The sequence below is a fragment of the Corvus kubaryi genome, unplaced genomic scaffold, assembly GCF_017639235.1.
Source record: "Corvus kubaryi isolate FWS band 111438036 unplaced genomic scaffold, C.kubaryi_AGA036_p1.0 72, whole genome shotgun sequence".
Taxonomy (NCBI): Eukaryota; Metazoa; Chordata; class Aves; order Passeriformes; family Corvidae; genus Corvus; species Corvus kubaryi.
The window spans coordinates 2,081,303-2,098,488 of NW_024582060.1; the positions used below are offsets into that span (position 1 = coordinate 2,081,303).

The 17,186-nt window shown below is 40.3% G+C and overlaps 1 protein-coding gene across 5 annotated transcripts in view; it reads right to left on the reverse strand.

The window, feature by feature from the left end:
• The window catches only part of MICAL3 (microtubule associated monooxygenase, calponin and LIM domain containing 3), a 163,432-nt gene that overhangs the window by 82,381 nt on the left and 63,865 nt on the right, over positions 1-17,186 (reverse strand). For 2 of the 5 annotated variants that reach the window (XM_042050251.1, XM_042050252.1), the window contains exons 7-18: positions 16,596-16,696; positions 15,755-16,012; positions 15,042-15,157; positions 13,648-13,774; positions 13,044-13,137; positions 11,758-11,905; positions 10,307-10,503; positions 9,297-9,409; positions 8,753-8,815; positions 7,868-8,041; positions 6,703-6,795; positions 1,377-1,472 (exon numbers count right to left, since the gene is read on the reverse strand). In XM_042050251.1, the coding sequence (XP_041906185.1) occupies positions 1,377-1,472; positions 6,703-6,795; positions 7,868-8,041; positions 8,753-8,815; positions 9,297-9,409; positions 10,307-10,503; positions 11,758-11,905; positions 13,044-13,137; positions 13,648-13,774; positions 15,042-15,157; positions 15,755-16,012; positions 16,596-16,696 (1,580 nt within the window). The remainder of the gene's footprint in view (positions 1-1,376; positions 1,473-6,702; positions 6,796-7,867; positions 8,042-8,752; positions 8,816-9,296; positions 9,410-10,306; positions 10,504-11,757; positions 11,906-13,043; positions 13,138-13,647; positions 13,775-15,041; positions 15,158-15,754; positions 16,013-16,595; positions 16,697-17,186) is intronic. The other 3 variants (XM_042050254.1, XM_042050255.1, XM_042050253.1) reach the window with 2 other exon arrangements.

Below are 17,186 nucleotides of genomic sequence, written 5' to 3' on the forward strand. Positions count from 1 at the left end.
TGGAAAATGAATCCCACACTATAGATTAGAAAGTAAAACTCAGCATTTAACTGCCTTAGTTCCTCTACCTGTAAGCTTGGGGAAAAACCTTTCTTCTCTCATATAATGTATCCAACAACATTTTCAAAGGATTTTGACATGAGGAAGGCACCTAGCTATCACATCATCTGATACCATTACACTGCAGTTTAAATGCAGGTTGTGCTAATGAAAAGGGCTTTCCTCACCCATTCTACCTAGATGTCCACTGTGTACCTTTCTAATGAAGTATGCTGATCAGAGTGTGGCAGAAAACCAACCCCCTTTTTTGTTGGGACAGTTTCGAATGGGATCACTAGGCAGACCTGATCTGTCCTGCAGACACCACAGAGGCAGCAAAGAATGTGTGTCCTGGAGGCTGACAATAATTACACCAGATAAACTGCAACGTGTAATTACAATTCTAGAAGTCACAGCAATAAGGCAAGTCCAACTTTCTGCCAAAGTATAAAACTTGTCTACTCTGCTAAAAGGTAATACTCCTTTACAGAGTTTATAGGTATACAAGAGCTCAGCAAAGAGCTCCACCTCTGGGGAAATTCATTTGTACAATCCTTACACGATGTCATGACAGCTCTATGGAACTGCAACTGCCTTTTCAGGACCTCTAGTTCAGGATTGATCAAGAAGTAGATTTGAAAGTAGGAAAATGAAACAACTTAAAAGGATACAACTCAAAGAAACACAATGACAATATACAAGAAGACAGAAATATTAAAGGGTTTCAGGCAATATTTAACTGGGACAACAGATACATGTGCACAAACATCTGGATGCACATTTACACACTGTGCTCAGAACAGCTCTCACTGCTCCAGGTTCAAAGTCAGACAGACTCAACACAAACGCTTGTGAGACAAGAGCCTGGTGTGGGAGAAACAGAAGGACATGTGCAAGAGAAACAGTGGACATGTGCAAGCCACTACAATACTCAAAAAACACTTCATAGAAGCAATCCTAAAAAGTTACATGGATACGAGGGCAAATTTTCAGTCACACCTATTTAAACAGAGAGTGGAGATGGAACAAAGTTTAATTTTCTTTCCCTGCATTACTCCAAACATTTCATTTCTACTTTGCTGCATCTCAAAACTGAAAAAGCCTACTGCAATTAAAAATTTGCCTACAGCAAAATCTCAGAGTCTCCAGTGGAGACTCTTCATGCTTCCAGTGAGTTAGTGCTGCCCTATCTTCCTAACCTAACAGGTTGAGAAAGCCCTATCAGCATCTGAAAGAAAATTGGAAATGTATTTGTAAATAAGCTATTTGGTAACTGATCCAGTCACTTGTACAAGCAGCAATGAAGAGAAAGGGACAGAGCATGCAGAGGGAATCACCTGCTGCCTGGGATACGGTGGAGAGGAAGATGGAGTGGAAGAAGAGAGCATGATCACTTTTTTGGGGCAGGTCCGACAACGTTCCTTATGCCTCATCTTTTTTTAAAACAGAAAAAGAAAAAAAAAATCATAATAACAGTAGAAAAGAGGTAACATTACCAGTGGTTTGGTGAGACAGGCCAGAATGCATGAACTGAGACCATGATCCTCGGCTCACACCTTTCTCAAATGAACTAAAGCCACAGTGTATCTGAAGCTGAGAGACCCAAGGTCTTATCCAGAGCCACATGATCACATTTGACAGGCAGCAAACACAGACTTGTATCACTCAGCAATTACACCAACAGCTTCTGAGTCAAGGTCTTACAATCAGTTAAAGGCAAAACTTGGAACTCCCCATACTGCTCTCCTTGCTTCATGAAAAATTACTTATTGCTGTGCCTTGCAATGCTTAAAAATATCCATCCCATTGACCTAATTACTCTTGCTTGCAGCTCATTAGTAATACAATTCACAGTGTTCTGCTCCCAGCTTCAGATCCCTCCTCTTCAACTTACAGACATTACACCATCTCAGGCAAGCTAAAATGTACTATATTCTACTAGAACAGAAATCCAGCTGGTTTATAGATAAATGTAGCTGTATCTAATAGTCTGCATATTACACAGCGCACTTACATGTCCTCAATTCAACACACCAGAAAACATGTCCTTCTAGTGCTGTACCTCCTTACTATGCAGTCTTTTCTCCACCATTTCTTGCTTATTAATGTGTCCTCTGCCTGATTTTTCCTTTTAAGTTCTCACCAGAGCATATCTGGAAATGGTTGCACTGGGGAAAAAACAAAATGCTGTGTACCCAAAGCCACTGTTAGGTAAGTCTCAAAAAAACTGCATGTGGTATAGGGATATTACAGATGTTTATTACTGCCCTTGCAGATGAGCTGGCACTAACATCTGTTTGGGTGCTCTCTTCCTTTTCAACAAAACAAATAAATAATACACTCCTCTATCTCAAACAGATGTTACAAGCAGCTTAAACTAAAGCGTAAGACTTTGCACTGCAGTGGATGAGGAACATTGATATGCTGTTTCAAAGGCTTAGCTATGAAGTCACTAATTTCTAACTGAAAGCATGGCAACATTCTCAACCATAGAGCTGCTCATGGATTTTCATCTGCCCAGGCCAAGTTTGCATTTCAAATGTCAAAATTTTCACAAACTTGCTTATTTCTGCAAGGCAGATCTCAGAATATAATATTGTATGAATGCATGAAACATGATCAGTCAGTCCTCCAGTAGAATGTATTTCTGAGCATGCAAAGAAAAGGGTAACTATAGGAAAGCAGAAAATAATCAACAGATTTAAGTAAAAATTTAAGGTAAAAAAGCAGTATTTGCAGAAATCATTGGTGTTTTAAGTTCTCTCCTGTTGAGGTTTCAACTCTTGCTGTCTGTGGTCATCTCTTATCTTCAAAAAACACAGTTCCAACAAAATTATTGCAAAGTTTGTACTACTGCTCTTTATCACACTTCAGGGAATGATCTCAAAAGAATAAGCAGCAGATCTCCAAAGGCAGAAAAGATGTGCACCAAAAGACATGGGATCTTCATCTTACAGCTACCTTTGTAGACATCAAACATGAGTTAAGCTTATGTATTACACGCACAAGTTGCTGCTGACAGGAGACCTCTGGAACTATAGCAGAAGACTGCTGAAGGCTATAAGCTGAGAGTCCGGAAATCCAGGGCAAAATTCCATTTCAAAGGCTTGTCTCTCACACCATGCCCAGTCAGATCCTCTTCTGGATAGACCATATGGCTCTCAATGGCTTCATGATCCCAGATGAGATGCTCTTTCCCAAAAGCAGCCAGCGTGGCTCAGAAAGCAACAGAGCACATGATGGAAGATGTTCTTATACAAGCAGGCATTGGTTTGAGGAGACCAACCACCACACCATGAAACACAATCCAGCCTTTTTAGGTGGTAATACCATCATATAAAAAAATTACAGACATTTCCACTGTGCACATTCACTTCACAATATCTTCGTGCATTAGTAGATGCTGCTGCGGTGCATGTAAGAACACAAAACCAATTTTGGCAACGCAGGTCAACAACTTCAAAGTGTAACTCAATAAATCCAACTTTATAATCCAATTCACAAGGGATGCAGGCCATACTGTATCCTGTGAACGCTGTGAGGAGCAGATAGGTGAGGTTTTTAACCCCCCTGAAAAGGCAAGACCTTCCAAAGAGCAAGAAAGACAGCATTAAAGGTCTTGTGGTGAAAGTAAAAACTGCTTCCGAATAGATTCTGCCAGGATTTCACTCTTTCTAGGAATTCTGGCTTAGTAAGCCACCCTTACCCCACCTATACAACACACAGAGGAATCCTGCCTTACAAGCTCACTGCTCACCTCATACCTCTTAATTAAGTCAAGGTCAATAGTGAGATTCCAGATTTAAACTGATAAGCAAGTACAGCTAAGGAATTCCATCTGACAGGCACTAGCAGGCAATATGCAAATTTCCCATCAACACTGTGGGTCCAACCCAGAGCATTTCCTTTGCAACTCTCTTCCTTGCAAACACTCTGATGCTTTTTCAGTATACTTTCCTCTTCTATGCAGTTTCCAAAAGACAGGAAGAACCAAACCTGTCAATAACTGCCCTTCTCCCAAAGAGAGGATCTCAGCTTCATTTTGCCAGCTAGTAAGAACATTAGGCAACCTGTGGTTTCTCTCAGTAACACATCAACTCTTTGTCCCCTCAGGAGCTACTCTGCTCCTCTTCAAAGCACTCTCCATTAGAAGGTATTTGCTATGTGATATATTCAGTCAGTAGCAGAAGTTTCTGCTCATGAACTTCAACACCTGTGCCAAAAGAGAAACCTTCCCAAAAGCTTCATGAACAGCTCTTTTAGCAAACATACATCCTCCCCAAAGAACTTGTCAGAAGCAATACTAATCCTTTACAGCATGTGCAGTGACAGGTACTGGTACTCAGCAGCACCTCCCTGGAGGCAGTCTGGCACCCAGGGATGAGCTATAAAGCCACAGCGCCCAATGTCACCACAGAAGGCCAGTCCAGTACCATCAAAAGGTGCAGTCTCACAGCTTTCAGGTTCTGCCAGAACCAGAAATCTCAGCAGCCAGGCCAAGGTACTGCTTCAGCAACAACTTCTGCGGGAGGGGTTTCTGTCCAGGCTTGGCAAAGCTGGCTGCTTGGCTCAGTGGTCTCAGCTGGTCTCTGTTCAGTCAAGAACAAATGACTCTGCGCAGGTCCATGGCTTTTGAATGAAGGCAACCCATGTTCTTCCCTTCCCCAGGCCAACTGCAAGGAACCTTTGGAACAGGGACCCTATCAACTGGGGTTTTGAGCCTACAGTACCCTGCAGATTTTGCATCCGTGAGACCCGGTTTTATACTGTTTCATTACAAAAGCACTGCAAATCCTGCAAGAAATCTGGACCCAGGGATCAATCATCTTCTGCTGACACAGTAAAGTCAATCAAGGGAAGATCATCTCCATGTGTAATCTTGAGAGGGAAATCATCCACATAAGGCAATCACTGCCAGGGTTGAATAAGATAATTTAAATCCTCTGAAAGTAAAACTGTTACAGAAAGATTTTTCAAAGATATGCCCTAAATTGCTTCCTATACAGAGATGCTATTGAAGTCAAGGGAGAGCAGAAGGATTTTCTCTTCCCTTTTAAAAATTTTTTTTAAGTTGTGTAGTGCAAGTACAAACAAGAACAAACAAAAACAACAAACTGCTCTCTGGTGAGGAGAACAATCCTCTTAATAAAAGCAGGAAATAAAAATTTATCCTTTTTTCTATCAATGACAAAAGGATGACAATAAGAACTTTTGTGTTTCACTATAAATGCTTAATTATAAAGCCTTCATAAAGTTTCGGTAACAAGTTCAAATATAAATCTCAAGGGTGCAGGAATATGGTATTTTCCAAGTGCTAAAACACAAAACTTCATTTGTTTGAACAGAGAGAGACAGCAGTGCAATCCAGTTTTCCTTTTTCCAGGAGGTACTATAAGCAGCGCTCATCAACTCACTCAATATTGTACAGCTTTTTTGCATCAGGTTTCTTTTTCCCCCCTTGCTGAGTATTCTTGAGGAATAAAATTTGCCTTAATCATGAATGATGTGAATCCATCTCAAAGTGCTCATTAGCCTATAAAGAAGATTTTGATGAAACAAAAAGTAGAACAACAAACACTGAGGGAACCAAAGCATCCTGACAGTCCTACTGACAACAACTCCCCTGGGCTTAGGTCTTCTTCCTTGAAGAGAAATCTTCCAGATCATGGCACCAGTCATGACATGCAGCATTAATTGTGCTGAATGCCTCAGACATGAAGATCACCATGAATCCATATTCATCAAGAACAGTGCATTTCCAAACCAGTGTCATCGTCCTCTTGACTCTGAAGTATGCTCTGATTAAACTACAGCCAGAAAGAAGCAGATGTTTCTCCAAATTATGGCTGTCAGCAAAATACCTCTGAGCACCCTCAGAAACACGAGGCGGCCATTTGCACAGGGAAACAGTGGAAGGAGATAAGTATCCCTAAATGCCTGAAAAGATTGTCTGCCAGAAGCCTTAGCTTTGGAAAAGTGCATGGCTGAAAGACAGCAGCAATGACAATGGGCCAAAACACAGGGGAGAAAATAAAATTTGATACCTGCTGATTTTTCTGCTGTTGGTCCCTATTCTGAACCCCTCTGTGAAAAAAACCTAAAATTTACTGAATTCACAGTAACACAGGAATCAGCAATGCAACAAGTCTGAGAGGTTGGCAAGGAAAGCTGCATTAAAGAGAGTGTCATTAAAGAAAGGGAAACCACAGTAAAATCTCCTGCAACTACAGAACATCTAAGATTTCACATAGGAACAGCAAAACTGATAACCAATTTTACTGTTTATACCAAGGAAGAGCTTTAATGTCATAGACAGTATGACATCTTTTACCTCATGAGTTTCCATAATTGTTTACATGTTTCCTTTATTTCTTTCTAACAGAAGAATCTAGAAATTCTATAGCAAAAATTTCTGCTGCAACATCCACAAAAGTCTTGGTAGAGTTGAAACTAGCATAAGAGGGCAGGGCAAATTTGATTAAATACTTTTGAAACATTCAACCATGCATCATTACCAAAGGGAGATGTTGACTTTATTCACTGCAAGTTATTTAAAATAATGTACTCAGACTAGGTGCTGGAAAAGGACTGGCTTAAAAACACGACAGTGATAGCTGGTGCTGGGTGCAGGCAATGCATTGTAGTCAGAAAGAGTTTCTTTACCTGTTTCCACTGGGGTATGGGAGCAAGCCGGCCCTGCTCTCGTCTGCTGGATGGCTGGCTGTGAACACGCTCTTGATAAGGCAGGACAGGTTGCTGCATGCAGGTTGTAGGGAAAGTGGGAAGATAAAATAGTGAAGGAAACTCAAAGAAAGCCATAGGAATGGAATACAGAGTAAGACAGACAAACATTTAAGAAAAAAAAATAGGGTAGGGGGAATTCATTTAGCAAGTAAAATATAAAAAGGAAAAAAACATCCAAAAATGGGGAACTTCACATATTTTTGGACCTTTCCTTTAATTTCATTGTTTCTTCAAATCATTGGCTGCGTATTCCAGCCAATGTGTAGCAGCTGAAGAAACATTTGATTGGTAAAAGGTGGTATAGGCATCACCACTGTGATCATGTTACATTACTAATGCTGGTGTGTAGTGTAGCATAGACAAACATGACTTGGCTTTCAAGTAGCCAGGTCAGGTCCCACTCACGATGTGGCCATGGCAGCACAGAGCTTGGCACGAGCTGTGGAGATGGACTTATGCAGCAGAGCAAGGACACTGGCACTTAAACCACACTGAGCCTCATCCTGCTGACACTGCACTGCCAGCAGTAGCTCCAAGGGACTCAATCTAACTTCAAAGACAACTACTCTGCAGTTGCAGCTGTTCAGATACCATCCTGGATAACAAACAAGCCTCACTTGGAATGACACAAACATCCTGATTGCCAAGAAACTCCCAGGCATTTATCTGCTGCACATACATACACATATAAAGCTTAATCACAGCTCACAAGAACAAACAGATGTAACCTGATATGAAAATGTTCAAATCAGAAATTAAATTATTGTTCTTAAACAGTATAAGCAGAACATTCCTGGAAAGCTTTTAAAGAGCAACAGTAGTTATAAAAGAAACTAAATTGCTGGTAATATGTTTGTGAAAAATTACATAATAAGGGCAATAACAGAGAAATAACAGTTTTTTTAGGAAGTTCTTCTCCACCCCGTACTTGTAAATTTTAAGCTTTGGGTAAACTTTGCTCTTCTCTAGGAGAGCCTTTGAAGTAGAAAAGCAACACCAGCATCCAGTCTTAAGGAATGCATGCTTTTATTTGTGGTTTTCCTCTACAATTCCAAAACAAAGGTGTTTATTATTCATCTCCTACCTGTCTTCGTAAGTTTGAGGACGGCACTGGTGCATTCTCTTCAAACTTGGCCAGTAGCTGGGTTGCCATGGACTTGACTTTGTTCTGATTCCCAATGGCAGCATCAATTCTCCTCTCTGTCAGGGCACTCACCAGTGTGGGCCTTTCTTCTCTGTAGCTTCGTGGGAGGTCCTCCTAACAATCAGTGACATCAAAATTTAACAAGACACAACCAGATCACCTTTTCCTTTCCACCCCTTTACACTATAGATAACAAATCTCTCAGCCTCACTTGAAAGCTCAGATTTTAATTTCCTTTGGCAAGTCAGCAAATGTTCTGTTAAACTTTACTTATCTTTTCAACCTTATTTGATACACTTACCTACCAAAAAGACCTCAGCTGAAACACCCCTGTGAAGGCCCTGACATACACCAAAGGCCCACCTGCAACCAACAAACTCAAAGCATGAATTTTAATTCACCTGTACCCATTTGGCTACAAACACTGAATTTGAAAGACTGCCTTATGAGGCATACTGGAAGTGGGTGCTTTTTGCACAAACCAAGGCTAAAATTCAAATATGCATCAAATTTCTGACAATACTGCATGACTTCACTAAAAAGTTATGAGTGTTGATGTCCTCATCAAACCATAGTAATTCGCAATAAAAACAGAACATCAGGGAACTGCAACATTTCATTTGTTATGTAGTGTTCTTTCATAAGCATCAGTAAAACATTTGCTCTAAAGATACCATGAAAGTGTAACCTCTGAAGAAGAATTAAATTTTATCTAAAAAATCCTACATAAACCCTGCCTGGATATAAAAAAATGAAAGAACTGAAGTGGGAACAAGGTACGCACCATTTATTTTACTCCCTGACAGCTCTCACTTTAATACTTACATCCTCAGATTGGCTGGTTTTTCTCCTCTTTCCTGCACCATCCAGTTCCTTTTCTTTTTTGTCCTGAAAACAGAAGGAGTAGGGGAAAGAAAAAAAAATAACTCTCATACCTTTTTGGGCTGAGATAACTGTCATCAGTGCACTTAATCAGTTTAGTTGCAAAGCTTATTTAATTCACTGTGCTCATTCTCTATTTGTTTAAGAAAAGGGATTTTTTCCTAGATACTCCTTAGGGAATTCTTACCTTCAACTGCACAATTCTTCAACACTTTCAAATCATTGAAAACTGAGCAAGTAACTATGTTCCAAGAGGAAATATATGCCAAAATACTACCACAAGGCTAAGATTTTAAGACTGAAAGGCACCACTGTGAGTACATACTACAGATGCAATTCTGCAGTTATAAATGTCATGTATTGTCCCATACCAGGAGCTGGTGAACACGTGATCCCTGCAAACACACACTAACACCTGCATTTTTAGTACCACTGCTTGGACAGCAGCCTGCCAGACACAAGTGTCCCCAGGACTGTGCCTGGTTACCTTGGGAGTGCGCTTCCGAGAGATGCTTTGGCCCAGTTTGCTGAGGAAGGAGATGGGAGACTTGGTACTGGCAATCAGGGCAGCCTTTTCTTCTGCATTCAGGTCCAGGCTGTCTGTTAGTGAAAACGGGCAGAACAAGGGAATTCCATGAAGTTTTTTCTGTGGTGCTGTTATTAAATACACAACTGAAGGACTCATTGATTCTTTTTAACATAGCAGTCTTTTTCTTAAATTCTCTGTACAAAATTACTGATGTCTAGAATTAATACCTTTCTCAGCTATTCTGCTTTTTCATTTTGCCCAAAGCAGTTCTCTCAGGGTTTATAACCACCCATAAGAGATACTGTGTTACTTTTATATTTAAAGAGCATGATTAAAGAGCATGATTATCATTATTCCTAAAAAGAGTCCAGAGTTTTAGAAATAATACCTGATACATACGAGATTTTTAAAAGGCTATTAAAACCAATTTTTTCCCCTCACCAGAGGTATACATGAGACTTAAGACCATCAGTAATAAAGAGCTGTAACACCATCAATTTTAAAGGCTGGCCATATTGATTTGGGTTAGGTAATTACATCTTCCAGTCCTAATCAAAGCTGTTCTGTTCCTCATTGGCCTGAAGTTACTCTCACCATTCACAGATGATAAATATGTATAAAACTCAGCTGGTGTTTTGAAATTACCTATTCAACAACTATTAGCAAGGCACCTACCATTAGCTAAGACAAACAAACCCCTAACAACAGTAGGAAAGCAGAAAACTTATCTAGTAGTGCTGAAGTGAGTTTAGAACTTTTGAGGACATTATTGTATATTAACTTTATTTTGCTCCTGCTGCTGCTAACGTGGTCTTTATCAGCATCAGTAACAAGTCAACTTTTTGTAAGGTAAAGCTACAGTGAGTGACTACTCTGTGCTCAGCACAAGCAGCCTGAAGGTAACTGAAGCACACACATTCACCCTGGAGCAGCCTTTAAATCTGACAGAAGTGCCCCAAACTGCTTACCACTAGAGGGGATGGTGTCTTTGAACATCTCATAGAACTGTGTGAGGTACATCACCATCGACAGCTTATCTGGCTCTCCAACAGATGCCATTTCCTTTCCAGTCATAATGGGAGATATTCCAAACTCTTTCTCAGCGATGTCAAAGGCCAGTTGGTTATTCTTCTCCACATCGTGCTCATCCAAAGAATCAAAGTCTCTGCAAAGGGCACAAAGAGGCCTTGCATTGAATCAAGTAGAAACCAGTCTTCTGAAAGAACTCAGGCATCCATCTCTATTTTTTTTTTCCACTCGAAACCTCAATTTATTTGCCACCAACATGGCAAAGTGGATGCTACTTAATTACAGTGAACTTTGGCTCAAACATATTCTTTTGAAATTTGTTTGCTCCTCCTACAAACCTAGATTTCACTTCTTAAAAAGTATTACCCTTTGAAATACATCTTCACTTCCTCTTTGCTGTAAGACTGTACGTTTCCCCCTACATAAAATCATCTGTGTGCTTGCAACTAAATTAAATCTTCACTTTCTGTCCCCTTTTTTCTTGACTGATCCATATTTTTGTCCTGCTGGATTTTTCCAAAACTTGTGTAACTATATAAAAAGCTATAGCTTGTAGAGAGTTACATTAACTGTTTAAAAAGCTGTTTGAACTCTCCACAAGTTATAGAGCTATTAAGCAGTGTAGCTCAGGTTAACTCCAGTATACCAATGTAGAAGTACTTCAGTGCATATAGACTGGAATAACTCCACAATTTCTCAGTATGTTTTACAGTGGATTATGTCTACAAGTACAGCTCCAGAATTTACTTTTTCTGATGTCCCTTTGGGAAGTTGGAGACATTTCAGATTAAAGTACCAGAGTCTTTGGTACTGTCACTTCTTCCAGCCAGTGTTTTCCCATTCTAGAATCCGGGCACTGTTTTACCCAGTTTATCACTGAAGAGGACACCTCTGCCATTCATCCAACCAACAAGTCAGCATGCAAACAGTAACAACGTCTCTATTTAGGCTGTGGGTCACTACTTCTAAAAAGAGCAGCCTGAAAGGCTTTAAAAAGAGTTGCTTTGTTCAACAGGAAATTTATAAAGGCCCATGCAGACACTTGTTCAGGAGAGACTTAACTGAAGCTATGAACTGTTCCTTACTCTCTGCACACATAAAATCTGTCAGTCAATAATGCTTTCCTCTCAGTACCAATTTGAAGGTTAATTCTGCCAATTCATCCAGAAGGGAAAACGACAACACATTTATTTCCAAATTCATCAAGCTATCATGACCTTCCACTCCGCTAGTGAATCACTGGACATTGGTTTCTATCAAGCTTAATCGAATTCATTTGAATCCATTTCTTCATAAGTCACAAATGCATTGCCTCAAACTCCATATTATTATCTCCAAATACCACTCATTTCCTGCCCTTCCCAGTTATTTGAGGCAGCCAGTTACTCACATTAAGTCTGGACGGTATCTGTGGATAATGGCACACAAAGCTAAGCCACTTTTCCATGACATTGTGAGATCTGTCACATTAACACCAGCATATCCATCAGTCTGCCTCTGGCACCAACTGAGCAATTTACTAGAGCGAGCTACAGACTCTGTAAAAAAATTAGCACATTTTAAAGTACAAATGCACAACAGCTCAAATTCTAAATACAACACAAACCCCATAAACCAACAAACAAAACCTTCATGCAAAAAACAAACTTCTACTACAATGGATAATGGAAGACAGGATTTTTATTTTCTTTTAAATATACTATCATACCCATTTTAAATCCAAGAAAGTATTTTTAATTTGCTGAAAAGTAATTATCTAAGTTGTAACCTGCCAGACTTTTCACCCCAGCCATCGTAAAAGAGCCCCAGGAAATATAAAACAGTTGCAAAGGCTTGTTAAATACGATCAAAAGGACATTCAGTAGCAATGCTCTCTAAAGCTCAGATATACCATTTCTAGAGGAAGAACTACAAATGTACTTCTGTAACTTCTTCTTTTCCCTTGAAAACTTTCCTTTGAAAGCACTGACCTGTTCTGACCTTGTCTTACCAGAAGATCTGATGAGATTACAGCCTAAATGGACGTGGCTGCAGGGCAAAGAGCAGAGACTACACAGCTATTCAGCAGTGAAAGGGAGGCTTAGCAGCAAAAAGCCACCCTGAGAATCCCAAAACACTATGTGGGCAGCCAAGACAAGGCATGCAAAAGGAAAAGACTGACATACCCCTCAGGGTAGGACAAGTAGACAGATACTGAAATGCTTATCACAAGGCATCTAGCTCTCAGAATAATGCAAGCAAAGTGAGGTTTCATTTGGTTGAGAGATGAGATTAAGAAAAGGAAAGCAGGAACATGCAAGACTGCACAAGCAATACTTTCTGCTATGTTTGTAAGAATTGAGTCTATTGTTAGAGTGAACTCAGTCCAGGCTTCTGCACTTTAAGCAAGGACATTTTTATAGATAAAGGAGGTGAAAAGAACTGCCTGTACAAGCAAATATGCTTAGAAAGTTAACAGCATTATAAGGCAAAGGAAAACAGGCAAACAAAAATAAATTCCCATGCTAATGGAAACTTGAAAAATTGTAAGTTCAAACTGTTGACAAAACAATTATTAGACACATTTTCTAAATGCAGAGACTGGTTAAATAATACCCTAGAGCCCTGCTGTTCTCTAGCTCCTGCACTGACCCAGCTCCAGAATACCAAAATGAACAGGGCAGCAGCCAGGCCTACCATTTCGAGTCAGCTTTGGTGTCCTGGAGTTCACGAAGTTCTCTATCTCCAGGTGAATGTCTCTCAAGTCTCCTGTATTATACAAGTGGCGTACCTAAAATGTCACACAAAAACATTTAAGATGATCAGCATGCCATGCACCCCAGATACATACAGAAATAACAGAGGACAATAAGGAGACATCAAAGGCACAAAAAAGAAGACAAGTACATGTAGGTAGCAGAAATCCCACCCCAAGAGCCTCACAACAGCAAGGATCAGCTCATCAGCGCTGAACAGTCCAGCTGACTGCTGCTGCTCCGTGGATATCAAATTGCAATGACAGACTGCTGGACTGGATTATTACAAAGAAAATGCACATGCACACACACAAAAATAAATTTATTGGTTTCCTGTATCGTATCATGGCTAAAATTACCAAAATCAAAAATTCCTAAAAAGGAATCTGTTCAAGTACAAAAGTCTACTCTGGACTGATGTATCTGCCTTTCACTGCTTCCATGTTATACACACATCACTGTCTGTTCCCAAAACACTGACATAGCTTCACCTGAGGAAAGACGCTGCAGATCACAAGCACTGAGAAGCACCATTTGTGACCTACCTGCTGTGGCCGCAAGAAGTTGACGTTGATATTGGGGTATCGGGTGGCAGGATCAATGCTGTAATGGCTGAAGTTTTTACTCACGTTCTCTGGGGTGGTCTGAGGCAGCAGCCTATAAATGCTTTCCCTTGGGAAAATAACATGAAAAAAAAGTTTGGGGTTTTGTTTTGGTTCGTTTGTTTGGTTTAGGCTTTGTGGTGGTTTGAGGTTTTTTGTTTGTTTTGGCTGGTTTGAGGTTTTGTTCTGTTTTGTTTTTTTTAAAAGAGATGTATCACTACTACTATGGCTAAGTAAACTCTGGAGAGATAAACATTGAAATCAGAAATCTAACCACTTCAGACACTGCATAGCTAAGAGTCAGCATAAGCATATTAAAATCTGCACTTCAATACAACTTCAGAATTCCAAAGGAGGGAAGAGAACAGTACATTAAGCATAAGTGAAAGGGCTGCCCAGTACAATAAAGACACTGAGACACAGGAGGGGCTCAGGAAGAGGGGCCTGGAGCACTTGCTGTGAGGAGAGGCCAAGAGAACTGAGTTGGTTCAGTATGCAGAAGAGAAAGCTCAGAGAAGATCTTACTGTTGTCTGAAGTGGCAAATGGAAAGGTGATGGAAGTCTGGCTTCAACAGTAACATTATTTTCCTCACTGATTTTTTAAATTCAAACAAATGGAATTTTAAGTATGAATTGTGCCATTGTGCAATTTTAGAAATTATACTATGGTTCCTGACAGTCAGAAGCTGCAGTAGCTGAAGTTTAAAATTGGATCTACTAACTGTTGGTTTTACTTACTCCATCTTCTAATTACCTGAGTTCTGATCTCCAAGCGAGCACCTTGAGTCACCAAAACAACACTCAGGCAAAGCTGATAAAAACATCAAGAACTCAATACTTCAAAAGAGACAAGATACTGTTTGGCTTATATGAAACAAAGTGACCAAGGACAACATGAAAAAAAGCAGGTCACAGCTTCCTTAAAAGGAAATAAGAGAAAGTTTTTACAGGATAATAGGAGATGGCAAGAACTTTCGTATCTGGTACTTTAAAAGCACCTACATTTTCATCTGGTTTGCTACTGCAGGGATGGTGACAGTAACTTGGGCTCACTTTGTCAATGCAATGTCAATAAGCACCTAAAGAAAAGATTCCTCATCTAATCTTTTAAAACTAGGACCAAGAATAGCAACATGTCTTACTCCTCCATATACTTCAGTTTATCGACTCCTTTGAAATATTTTTTCTTCAATTGAATTATACCTTCAAGCATTCTCTAAAAACAGTGAGAGTCTGTATCTCCCATTCTGTCTACATATTTGTACTAGAAGAAACTGGAATGAATGATGAGATGTTGAAGGACTCAGAACTGTAAATGCATTCACTTTCTCCATTACCTCTCTGCAAGAACTTCCAAAGGACTGGCTCCAAGCGACCAACTTCGTACCATCCAAGCAGAGTCCATTGCAGCCAAAAATCCCCTGGCTATTCCAGTTCCCATTGGCCAAAACGGCTGATATTAGAGAAATTATTTGAAAAAAAAGCAGAGAAAGGAAAAGCATCACTTAGGGAAAAATTTAAAGAAGTATCAAGTACACATTCAGGCAGTAATCTGCTGGGAAATTACAACTCAGTAATTAGCTTCAAGCTCCACTCCCACTAGGTTAGAAGAAAGCAGCTGTATGGTGAACAGCTCATGAACTCTCACAAAGCCAATGTCCCTCTTTCCAACAACAATTCACAGCCCGAGTGCCTTAACAGCTTCTCTTCAAGACTGTACCTTTTAAACAACTACAAAATGCTAATTATTAGCAGGCCTACAGTAGAGGTTCTGTAGAGAGTCAACTCATCCCAACAAGAAGCAGATGGAACAGACAGAACTTCAGAAAAAGCTCTGCACACATTTTCTTAAGCGAGATCATTACCATTCTAAATATTCTGTTTTCCCAACACTCCCACCCTTCCTTCAAACCTCCCACTTTATTCTATAATAAACAGCAGCTTTCCTCACAGCGCCTCTCTGTCAGGCAGCACACATTTCAGAGATGGGTGCAAAGGTTTGTGCTCATGCTTCCATTCAGGGCTTACACCCAAGAAGTTGAACACACACCTCCAGGAGGCTGTCCCCGACCAGCGCCACGAGGAGCTGGTGGCCGTTCTGCTCGCGCACCAGGGCCGCGTTCTCGGACGCGTACATGCACGTGAAGTCAAACATGGCCACGTCGGGCTGCCCGTAGTGGTTGATGGCAAAGTCCAGCGATGGCAGCTGCTGGTTGGTGGAGAAATCTGCTGCTTCCCTGGCGTAGTTTAGCAAAGCCTCCTGGTCCACGTTCTCCCGTGAGAGCAAGACCTCTGTGTCAGCGTGGTCCTGCCAAAACCGGCGAAGTTTGGTTTGAATTTGACCACTTGCCATGGTCAAATCCACAAGTTTCTTTTAAGATGGGAATATACAGTGGCTGGCATTAAAATTCTGACAAATCCACTCACACAAGTTTGTCTTCTAATTTCTTTCATTCCTGTGTTAACGCTTCCAGGAGAAAATCTATAAACCTTTTATTGCAAACAGTAATCAGTCCTGCTTGCATTTCTGACTGTGAAAGGGCGAAGAAACTCTAGAGCATTTTTCATTCCCATAAAATGAGGGAAGCTCAACTAAGCTACCAAATGTTCTTTCAGCATATTTTATCTCAGCACGAACAAAACTCCCAAATCTACAAAGGGATACAAATTTGAAAAGGACAGGTTTTGTAACACTCTTCTGATGGTTTAAAATACATCAGAAGGACATTAACTGCCTTTTAGAACAGAATTGCATTCATGTTCTGAAACAACAACTGTATAAACACATTATGTGATGGAGGAAGAGCGTGTTTTCCTACTTTCACCCTACCAAAAGTAAATTGTCACCACAATTTTAGCTTACAGAGAATACAGGAGAAGTTAATACCCACATGCCGTATCACTCCTTTATCCAGCAAGCTTTGCTTTTTGGCAGTCATGACAAAGTAGTGTGTATCATCTTTGTAGTAGACAATGTTCTCCAAGTCAATGCCTTGTGAGAGAACAAAAGACATGGTAGTGAAGGAACCAGTTAGGAGTTATGTGCAACAGAAGCTCTATCAGAAGAAAGTAAACCGAAACTGCATGATTAGAAAATGTCAGAGAATGCCAAGCAACTTCCTCCCATGCTCTGGGTGACTTTAAAATCTGAATTGTGAACAAAACCACAGACAGCACATTTCACCTGCATTAAGCTACCTCTATTTAAAAATCCAGTTATCATGACTAAGGTTTGCATTCAGATGTGGAGTGCAAAAAGCTGAACTATGGATTCATGACCTCTTCCCATTTAGGGCTCTGATTTCCTGAAAACCGTAAGTTCTCTGCTTCTGAACCAAAATGACACACATCTGCTCTGTACAGCAGAACAGCTGCAAAAGCAGGGAAGTCAGATTTCAGAGACAGCAATGACTGACTGCCTTGCACAAGATGTTCGTTCCTGACTAAACATACAAATCTGAGCTGCAGAGTTGTAATAATAA